This window comes from Cephus cinctus, unplaced genomic scaffold (genome assembly GCF_000341935.2).
Source record: "Cephus cinctus unplaced genomic scaffold, Ccin1 Ccin1_scaffold1184, whole genome shotgun sequence".
NCBI lineage: Eukaryota > Metazoa > Arthropoda > Insecta > Hymenoptera > Cephidae > Cephus > Cephus cinctus.
This window is the reverse complement of record NW_014333664.1, coordinates 2,247,849-2,259,376: the sequence shown is the minus strand read 5'-3', so window position 1 is coordinate 2,259,376 and position 11,528 is coordinate 2,247,849. Positions and strand designations below refer to the sequence as shown.

Genomic DNA, 11,528 nt, shown 5'->3' with positions numbered 1-11,528 from the left:
GGGGGGGGGCGAATTTAAAGAAAAAGATAATTTCGCGTCGGCTCAAGCATTAATTATCGTGCGATAAAGTATCTTATACTGCGTGTACATATAATATTATAATAAATCGTGAGAATGTGATTACGTGATTCGAACAGTGGTAACTCTAAATGAAAATGGTGGGAGAAACTGGCGACAAGAAAAAAAAGATACGATATCACATACAGATAACGATGGGTGTGAACGTAGAAAGATTCTCATTGATTTTTTGAGTTTTAATGAATTTTTCTTTCTCTCTCTCTTTCTTGCGGGGGCCTGATATTTCGTAAACAGATTTTAATATCTATACCTACCCGATGTACCTATACCTTCCTATATATATTATATATATATATATATATATTCCACCCTATCGTCCATCTATCTTAATTAGCTACCTAACAATCTAATTACCTAAATAAAGACATACAGATACGGAGCGACCAGACGAACTGACCCACTGAGAAGAATGTTTTATTTTGATAATTTAAAAAAAAAATAATTTTCGCCACATACGAGATCGCACCTTGACGTTACATATGTAAAGTATAAAATGTCTGCTGGTCAAGTATGACACTCGTATGTTATGGAGCCTCGTACGATTGGTTTTGAGTTGGAATGCAAGGAGATAAAAAAAGAATTGAGAAATCTATTGGCCTGGGTCATTCGTGTCTTTGGTCCTCTGCGTATAGCGTTACAAAGTAATAGTAATTACTGATAAGGAGGAAACTATGTTCTTATGTAAAACGCATGCAATGCTTATTAATGCAGTGAGGTTATTTTATAACGGAAATTTATCGTTATCATTATGGACGTAGATATATTCCCTGTATACCTTACATTGAATTAACATCAACGATGATAACGTTGCTACTGATATGATTTAATTATTTAATTGATACGTTGTGCGTTGTATATTATTAAATAGTATATAATATGCTCAATCGAGTGTTTACTTTTACAGAGAAATAAAACGTGTTAGCTGCGTATGTTATAGGTCAGATTGGATGTGGGCATCGACAGACCTCAATTACTATAACGCCTTGATAATACGGTTACCATGTATTATTAATTGTACGGGCAGATTTTAACTAGATAGAAGAGAATTTGACTATTAGATAAATACGATGATTTTCATCAGATCGTTTAGATGTCTCTTGATTTAATTCCTGTAGCTAATTGGGGGAGGGCTTCGTGTCATTGGGAAGATAAATTAGGACGATGAAAATTTCAGATACCAATTGTGACATTTGATAATCTCGTTATTGGGTGTACATGTGGACACAATATATTGTTGTCGTTCAAGCGTCACGGAGAAGATTCGAATCACGGGGAGCCAGCCTTATGAGACTTTCTTTCGCCGATTGAGAAAAGCTGCAACGCGCGTCTATTGGGTATTTGTGTCTTTTGAACTGTACGAAAATATCAGAATGTTACGGTAGCATGGAAATAAGAAAATTCTATTATATCGCGGACTCCAATTATTCTGAATTAATAGTGAGATTTTTGTTTGTATTTGCTTCGGGTTAAACGTTTGAGATGTCCTGACATCTAGTGGTAAGTGTGTGAAACTGATAACGTGTGAGCTTTTCGCAATGAGGATGCAGGTGGAGTTTGCAGTTAAGAATGTAGAAAATTCAATCTGGAATGCTGTTTTGTGAATGCATCGTAAACTGAGGGAGTGAATGAAAATTGTGTACTGTTGTATTGTTGGTACTTTAAATCGACGGAAGTATGACTTATTATCGGAATATATGTAAAACGGAATGTTAAATAAAGACTGGAAATAGAGTGATTCTGGCTAGCTGAGGAGTATGGGACCACCGAAACGTATCAAGAAAGACAACGGTACATAACCTCAATTGTGAATAATGTTACGCTTGGAAGCATTTAAGTAAAAACTATATTTAGTCTGGTATTTGTAGATAGGGGAAAGTGGAAGAAACGGAAGGAAGATCATGATGAATATACAGAGGATGATTTTGGAGAAGGCACGGACACTGATGGTGTACCGGATGCTGCAAAGAATGATGTTGAGAAGCAGGATGAGAGTGCTGTGGAGGATGAATTTGGAGCAAAGGATTATCGATCCCAAATGATTTTAAAGCCTGATAATATGTCTAGGCCATTGTGGGTAGTAAGTGGTGATTGTTCCAGTTAAAGAGTACTGAGTGTAATAAGAGGCTGTGTGGAAAAGCATTCTCAATTTCATTAATTTCTAGGCACCCAATGGACACATTTTTTTGGAATCCTTTTCACCTGTTTACAAACATGCCCATGATTTCTTAATTGCAATCTCGGAGCCTGTATGTAGACCTGAACACATTCATGAGGTTTGTTTTAATGTCTATTTCATTTTTTTCTCTTAATTTGTTTGAAACATAAATTTTCACTTTATATTGCAGTACAAATTGACTGCGTACTCATTATATGCAGCAGTTAGTGTCGGTCTCCAAACCCATGATATCATTGAGTACCTAAAAAGACTTAGTAAAACAAGTATACCAGACGGTATTATTGAATTTATTAAATTGTGTACACTTTCTTATGGAAAAGTAAGTCGCACTGCTATTCAGTTTAAAGAAGCTGCATGAATAACAAAATCTATGATAATTACACATCAGTTTTTTAAAGGTCAAATTGGTGTTGAAACACAATAAGTATTTCGTCGAATCGCCGTTTCCCGAAGTGTTACAAAAGCTTCTGAAGGATCCAGTGATCCAAGAATGCAGATTACGAAAGAATGTGGATGAGATTGACAAGGATGGATTTATCACGAACGTCCAAGACAAAGCAAAAGCCATGCAGGTTGTTAATTTCTTACGAGACCAGCGTTTCCGTTTTTGCACAAAAATTTAATGGTCGTGTAAAATTTCACGTGCGCAGTTTGGTGCCAAACCGTTACTCAACACAGCGCAACAACCTGGTACCACCGTGATTCCTGAAAATGCAGTCGAACAAACACCTGCGGAAACTGCCACGGTTCCCGAAGATATAACAACATTTTATGACAAAATTGACAAAGAGGACGAAGATGAGGAAGAGGAGCAGCAATTAAAAACAGTCAGCTTCGAAGTGAATCAGGAAAAAATTGAAGTGATACAAAAACGATGCATCGAATTGGAACATCCTTTATTAGCTGAATATGATTTCCGACATGACACAATTAACCCCGATATAAAGTAAGTCGTATGATTTGTCACTTCATCATTAAAGATTGTCAGAAACGTCGATTATTAATAATAAACCACATTTAAATTTTCCAGCATAGATTTGAAGCCATCGGCCGTTTTGAGACCTTACCAGGAAAAAAGTTTACGGAAAATGTTTGGCAACGGACGCGCCAGATCTGGAGTAATCGTATTACCTTGTGGTTAGTAATATTACTTATTCACACATTTGTATTAATTAGGAACGAGAAATAAATTATATTTTTTTTTTTAAGGTGCCGGAAAAAGTTTAGTTGGCGTGACTGCTTGTTGCACGGTACGAAAACGTGCCCTTGTTTTGTGCAATTCCGGTGTCTCCGTGGAACAGTGGAAGCAGCAATTTAAAATGTGGTCGACGGCTGATGATTCGATGATTTGTCGATTTACGAGCGAAGCCAAAGATAAGCCCATGGGTTGTGGGATATTAGTTACTACGTATTCGATGATTACTCATACACAAAAAAGATCATGGGAAGCTGAGCAAACTATGAGATGGCTTCAGGATCAAGAATGGGGTATTATGGTACTTGATGGTTAGTATTCAAATTAATTTCCATATTTATAGGATCATTCTTTGTTGAAATATTTATAGCCACTGAATTTTTACAGAGGTACACACAATTCCGGCCAAGATGTTCCGTCGTGTATTAACAATAGTGCAGTCACATTGTAAATTGGGTCTAACGGCCACTCTGTTACGTGAGGACGATAAAATTGCCGATCTAAATTTCTTAATCGGACCAAAATTATACGAAGCCAATTGGTTGGAATTACAAAAAAGAGGATTCATCGCAAGAGTCCAGTGCGCCGAAGTATGGTGCCCGATGACACCGGAATTCTACAGAGAATATCTAAGCTGTAAAACCAGCAAAAAGCTGGTAAGTATATCGTTTTCATTAGAACTCGGATAAATGATGTCACAACTCGTCTATTTCTTATTTATTTATTTTTTTGAATAATCCATATTCTTATATCTTCAGCTATTGTACGTAATGAATCCAAATAAGTTTCGCTGCTGTCAATACTTAATTCGTTATCACGAAAGAAGAGGCGACAAAACGATAGTATTCTCAGACAATGTATTTGCATTGAAGCATTATGCAATTAAAATGAACAAGCCATACATTTACGGTCCAACTAGCCAGGTAAATAAATATCCCACGATCTTATAAGTGAAAACTAACGGAAAATTTTCATTCGATTGAATTTCAGAGTGAAAGAATTCAAATCTTACAAAATTTCAAATTTAACATGAAAGTCAATACAATATTCGTGAGCAAGGTGGCTGACACTTCGTTCGATTTACCCGAAGCAAACGTGCTAATACAAATTTCATCACATGGAGGTTCGAGAAGACAGGAGGCCCAGCGTTTGGGACGTATTTTACGTGCCAAGAAAGGTAGATACTTTGCACAAGAAAAAAGTGTTAATACGATCAAATATGCATGATAATTTCTCAACCTAACATTCACAATGGTCCATCGTTTATTTATAGGTGCAATCGCAGAGGAGTACAATGCATTCTTTTACACTCTCGTTTCCCAAGACACTATGGAAATGAATTATTCGCGAAAGCGTCAGAGGTTCCTCGTTAATCAAGGTTATGCTTACAAAGTCATTACGAAACTGGCCGGCATGGATGACGTGAGTATTTTATACGATTCTTCAAACCAGTTCGCCATGTGTAGACAACAGAAACAAACAACACAAATGCTCATGAATAAGAAATAAGATGATTTGACCGAAACTCATCAACGTCGCAGATTTTTTTTCTGTACTTTTTCCCAATATCAAATGACCAGTCCAGTACGTGGAACTTTGCTCGGACGATCTTAAAATCACAGATATCGCGATTACGTCATATATGAATTAATGTTAACTAATCTCATCCGCTATTTTGAATTGTAGTGGGCAATGTTAATCCGCGATATCATTATTTTTAATAGACTTCTTGTGACATAGTACTATCGTGTTACGTATGCGTTTCGTAAAGCTGAGAAAGTGATAAGGACAAATGTATCTGAGAATTGGTTAAACTTGAACTAGTTGTAACCCATTAACTGTACTGATGATTTAATGATATTTCGTATTAATGCTTATTGGGATTTTCGAGAAAGAATCTCTTTACGTGAAATGGACAATCTATGAGCATTAATTAAATGGAAAATGACTCACTTCTATAATAACACAACCTATACTGAATGAGTCAACGCTAAAATGAAGTTTCTTTTCTCAGAGTTATTTAAAATGCAAAGGAATATTTAAGGAAGAGTAGCAAGTAGAAATAATCGCATTGGAAATATGATATGTGAAAGTATCAGACTATACGTGATAATGTTGATCTAATCTACGAATATTAAATTGGCCTTATCCAATTATTATCGCAACGAAGATAAATATTCGTAGACTCGGTCGACTGTAACTTTCTGATATTACTAATACTTATTTGTAGAAAATTCAAGATTCGCCTAATCCATGATACGAAATAATTAATTATCAAGCCGCATCAGAAGCAAGAGACATAGCTTAGGAATTAGGGTAATTCAAACCTAACAAAATTATATATTACTAATTTTAATAGGAGCCTGATTTACTGTATAAATCTCGTGAGGAGCAGAGTCAGCTGCTGCAGCAGGTACTGTCAGCAAGTGACATGGATGCCGACGAAGAAAGAATTCCAGGAGAAGGTCCACGTCCGGTGAGTAAATCAGAATCCGATAATCTACGTGTTCTCGATAGCTGCAATTTTAATAATGTTAAATCATTTGCTAAGTGACATTGCATCACAATATTATCAAGGTCTGATAAGTGTTAGGAAATCTGTATTGGTATCATTCAAATAAGATGAGATACACGGTGAATGTGTCTGTAATTCCATTTTATGGGTTATATCTTGATTAGCGTGGTAACACTGTTTCCTGACGTGCGATGAAGTCTCATAATTTAATTTAAATATAATTAAGTACAAGTCGTTGTACTTTAGGCAGTTAGAATAATTCCAAGGTGCTTATTATAACGTATAAAATTCATTGCTTTCAGATCATAAGAAAATTAGGAAATATGGCCTCGATGTCCGGTGCGGATGATGCTGTTTACTACGAATATAAAAAATCAGCAGCATCCACAACGGCGAACAAGCATCCGTTATTCAAAAAATTCCGAGCCTAAAGAAGGCACAGCTGCTGCGCGTACTAAAACAGGATGGAAAATAAGGATAGTCGCATAAGCATGAAAGTTTTTCACGGATATGGAAAATGATAAATAAATGATTCATATTATTTGAAAGAAGTCTCTTGGTATTCATTGATCTTCTTTATATTTTAAACCGAATCGTGTCCATAACTCTTTTATTTAATTTGAATATAATTTGGAGTGAGTTTAAGAAATTACATTCAATACTTTAAAAGTTTGCCGTTTGGAATTTATGATATTTATGTAGGAATTCGTATTAGAAGTTAGGTGCTGCAGTACGTGTTTCTAGTCTTAGCAGTTCAAACGATAAATATACATATATATTTCGTAATCTTAATATAACTGATAAACCTTATACGAAGGCTGAATGTAAGCTGATTATAAGCTTTTAGACTACTTGCGTCGGAATATTATTTGTCTACGAATTTGTTAGACGTCACTCAGGGAAAAAAACGGAAATTATTTATATTACTAATAATTATGCAAAGTCCTCATTCGTTTACTTTCCTTCAATAATATCTTACGCGAAGTGAAGTTATTGCATAAGTAGTTGGACACTGATTGTGAGATGTGATTCACTATCGAGACATTTATCTTACTAGAGGCGGGTTTCAGCAATATTGGCTAATCTCAACAGTTAACCTTTATTTAACTTTGATGTATCCCGCTCTAGATTAGAGATTTAACATGGCGCGTCTCCTTTTGATTGGTCAGGATTGCGTCGACACGTTCAAAGTGAAGAGAGCGTCGAATCGACCGCGTTTCGCGTTAGTTGCCGGCTGTCACATGCCAGTACTCCCGTCAACGCCGACGGTGTATTGTGTTTGGGTAGCTGCTGTGCGGTTGAAACATCATGTACCATGAAAGATCGAGAAGTGAACGCAGGGATCATTGCAGTCAATCAGTAATCGAATAATTAGATGAATGGTGATGGTGCATTATAATAAAAGAGGTGAAAGGTTGAATTAAGCGTAAAAGCTACCTTGGAAGATTTTGTGTGAACTGCGGGGCTACAGGGAGACGCGATCAGTGTCGATGGGACGCGTTAGGATTTTAGGACTAAACGTCAAATCAGATATCGCATCCTGGAATAGGATTTGCAGAGCTTGTGAATGTGGTACGAGCAGCATCGTCGGGGAGAAGATAACCTATGGACTGATCTCACCACTGAGTCTGAATGGCTTCTACGAGAACGTAGAATTAGCCGTAACATTGGCAGTAATGCCAAGACTACAGAATCCTTCGGGCCGGTTGAAAGGTCTCGAATTCAGGAAGCTAGAGGAATAAAGAGCGAGGACACGTAGCAATTTGGGAGTCTCCAAAGAAAATGAGTTCTAGGGTGTACACCCTCTATGGGTTTGCAATATTCTTCATGATATTCTGGTCGGGCATGTGGATTGTTCATGTTCTCGCTCTGATTGCTGGACGTTGGAAGCTTCATAGGAAGGTGACGCAAGTACCGACCTACGAGATTCCACTACCTGGAGTATCCATCATGAAACCTCTCATGGGAGTTGATCCAAACATATTTAGTAATCTGGAGACATTCTTCACTATGAATTATCCTGTGTATGAACTTTTATTCTGTGTCGAGGATGATTCTGATCCTGTTCTCATGCTTGTACATAAACTTATGGAGACATATCCTCTCGTGGATGCAAGATTATTTGTAGGAGGATCCCACGTTGGAGTTAATCCTAAAATAAATAATATGTATCCTGCTTACGAGGCTGCTAAGTATGAACTTGTTATGATCAGTGATAGTGGGATTAGAATGAAAGAAGATACTTTGTTAGACATGGTGAATTGTATGACTGACAAGGTTGCATTGGTACATCAGATGCCATTTACTTGTGACAGAGAAGGCTTTGCTGCGGCCTATGAGAAAATCTTCTTTGGTACGGTACAGTCACGGATGTACTTAGCTGCAGATTTGCTCAGAATAAATTGCCACACGGGAATGTCAGCCCTTTTAAGAAAAGCTCCGTTGGATGAAGTTGGAGGTCTCAAGACTTTTGGAGTATACCTAGCAGAGGATTTCTTTTATGCCAAGTCCTTGACCGACAGAGGTTGGCGAATTACAGTCTCATCTCAACCAGCTATGCAGAACAGTGGTCACTGTGAGCTTCATTCATTCCAAGCAAGATTAAGAAGATGGGCCAAACTGAGAGTCGCAATGCTCCCACTGACCATTGTCCTGGAGCCCCTAAGCGAGTGTCTGGTATTGGGTGCGTGTGCCTCCTGGGCAGCTAGTGTTCTTTTTGAATGGGACTCCTTAGTGTTCTATCTGGTACACATACTCTTATGGTTTATGTTTGATTGGACTCTATTGTGTATGGTACAAAATGGTCCATTGCCATTTAATAAACTTGAGTTTGTCTGTGGCTGGTTACTTTCTGAAACAATGAGGCCATACTTATTTGCTCAGGCTGTTCTGGATCCTTTAATACAGTGGCGTTCTCGAGTGTACAAGTTAAGATGGGGCGGTGTTGCAGAGGAAGTTAAGGCGAAAGTCAAATATTGAAGAATAGTGTTCTTCTAGTTTATACAAAGTCTAGCAAAAAATAATTGTACATATTTAAATATACGTACCAATCGATTTGTACGTATATCAAATATTACCAACAGTCGCATACTGTCTCCGTACACGTGGTATGTTCAAGTTAGTGCAATACAATACAATACGAAAGAACTGTTCTACTTACATATATTAAGTATTACTAGATTAAATGTCGATCTTATTCGAAGATCAAGCGATCGACTGATAATTATTTCGCTAAAATCAAATCCTGCGCCAATGCAATTTTGCGTATTGCAAGATCATTCTTGCCATCTCCAGAAAGAAGGAGAAGGGACAAATGTACAATATAGCCTTTACGTTAAAACGCGACAAAATCGTTTTATCCTATTGCAGCTATGAGTTTGGCTCAATGATCCTTAAAGAATCAAGTTATCGGACGAGAAAATAAGACTCGATCGTGCGGACAATTCGCAAAAGACATATCTAGCCTCTAGATTTCTATAAATTCTTCTAGATAGGTATGACATCTTATTATTCTTCCTCGTGAGTCGAAAAAGAAATAGTTTTTATTCAATTCTCTACATTTCTAATTGCGAACTCAAAAATTAACCTCTTTCACCTTTTCTCATTTTATGCAGCATAAATGCATTATCATCCGCCTATGACAATGAACCTCACGATCGTATTTAACCACGGTCCACGGAATTAAGAGTAATTGCAAGAAAGAAAGGAAACAATGAAACTACATAAAACTAACGCGACCAGATATAAATAGATTTAAAATACATCTTACGTACATAATATAATGTGCTTCTCTAACAATTATCATTTTTGTAACAAATGCTCAAAGAATACCCCGTAAGTAATGTGCCGCTAGAGGGCAGCTTGAAATATTAATTTTTTGGCCAAATGACTATAAAATTACCTAAAAATTGATGATGGTGACGTCGTAGACATCTAAAATATTTTCAAGAAAAGGGAAACCTATTAAAAAATATTTATTTAAGCAGGTTAACAGTTGCATCTTTTGTAGAAAGAAAAGGGTCAAACGGCATTTTCTTTGAACTTTGTTATAAAAACTGTTGTATCTAGCTATTAACGAATGCGTATAAGACTCGCGTGATTGGTGCATTCGCCTGACGGTTCGTGTACCAAACTTCACATTCGTGTATTATGATCATTCGTACTAGATAGATAAAATACTATTGTATCTATTTGCGACGATTAGAAAATGGCTCGTCACAATTGTTTTTTCTATATTGCATTTACACAGAAAACTAGCGCCTTTTACACCAAATTCTCTCCTGCGATCCTCATTTACGCCTTGTTAGTTAATTATTACGTATACGCTCGCTATCCGAGAGCAAAGAACACTCGAGCATTTTACATAAATATCTATAAAACGAAATCTACAAATCGAAATTTTCTTTACTTCTTTGTCATATTTTTTTTTCTGCGAAAGATCAATGAGCAAAAAAACTACTTCGCGCTTAATGACTCGTCACAAAGTGCCCTTAAAGGTCGTATCATCCTCGAATTGGAAATTCCGAATTTATAATCGACAGTAATTCTCTATCCAGGGGTTCGATACGAAACAATCAGCGTGAAAAATACGCGACCAGACTTAAATCGTATTACCTACTGTCTTACCTATTTAAATTAAGTGCGAATCCTGTGAAATTGCTCGAGTCTGCATATCCTCGAGATCGAAAGAAATCGAGAGGTAAAATGAAAAAAAAAAAAGAATTACAAGAAAACCACCGTCGTTCATTCCGATTCTATTTATCATTAATCTAATTACGTTCGATCCTGCCAATCGCTAAGAATGAGATAAAGAAAAACTTAAATAGATATGCGTAAAGTGCTAAAAGACAGAAAAAGAAAGACAGGCTCGTTTGATCGTTTTTAATGAATTCTCACAAAAATATCTTTATGCTCGTAATTTTCATTATAATTTTTCTTCTCGTATTTTTAATCCCTTTTCATAACGCATGCCTGTAATACATCCGTTCAATAAGTTGCATCTCGTGTGTCCTAGTCCTCGTACATACAAGCGTGTCCTTCGTTACGTGCTCTCGTCTTAATGTCTTTTTTTCCTATTAGTATCAAGAGTCCTTTTCCACGGGTCCTTTAAAAGATTTTGGAAAATGCTCAAAAAAGTAAATTCAAAGATTTAACGGCGAGAGTTCGCGAGCCACGTTGTATTTCGAAATTTAGTGTTAATAATAATTTACGTTTTTCTTCAGCGTTCAATTAAAAAGTTTAACGCAATAGTCACAACCCGATAGACATTAATACTGGCTGTAATAAAGTACTTAATAGACGCGAAAGAAGTGACAAGCGATACTAAAGACAGCGAAATAAAAAGATTGAAAAGATCCTAAACAATTTTAATTCTGAAATGACCAACGTGAAGGCGAAATTAATCAAATTAATTAACTAAATCTTGTCACCTTTACACGGCTCAGAAATAACCTTGCTACCCGATATATATATATATATATATATATATATTCCTTCTTCGTTTCACCTCGTTTATTTGCCACCCCTTACGTTTTCACACCTCAGAAATAACCTTGCTACCCGAT

The 11,528-nt window shown here is 36.5% G+C and overlaps 2 protein-coding genes across 2 annotated transcripts; both read left to right on the top strand.

Annotated features, from left to right (window-relative positions):
- The first annotated feature begins 6 nt into the window (after window positions 1–6).
- On the top strand, window positions 7–6,515 carry LOC107272566 (general transcription and DNA repair factor IIH helicase subunit XPB). Its single transcript, XM_015749836.1, has 14 exons — window positions 7–1,866; window positions 1,944–2,155; window positions 2,241–2,351; window positions 2,424–2,573; window positions 2,653–2,826; window positions 2,905–3,200; window positions 3,285–3,391; window positions 3,464–3,760; window positions 3,837–4,105; window positions 4,208–4,372; window positions 4,440–4,626; window positions 4,723–4,871; window positions 5,809–5,925; window positions 6,267–6,515. Exons 1-14 carry the CDS (start codon window positions 1,833–1,835, stop codon window positions 6,393–6,395), a joined length of 2,397 nt encoding a protein of 798 aa, XP_015605322.1. The 5' UTR covers window positions 7–1,832; the 3' UTR covers window positions 6,396–6,515.
- Window positions 6,516–6,704: 189 nt separating this feature from the next.
- On the top strand, window positions 6,705–10,781 carry LOC107272474 (ceramide glucosyltransferase). Its single transcript, XM_015749665.2, has one exon. The coding sequence runs from the start codon at window positions 7,747–7,749 to the stop codon at window positions 8,941–8,943; it is 1,197 nt and encodes a 398-aa protein (XP_015605151.1). The 5' UTR covers window positions 6,705–7,746; the 3' UTR covers window positions 8,944–10,781.
- Window positions 10,782–11,528: the final 747 nt, after the last annotated feature.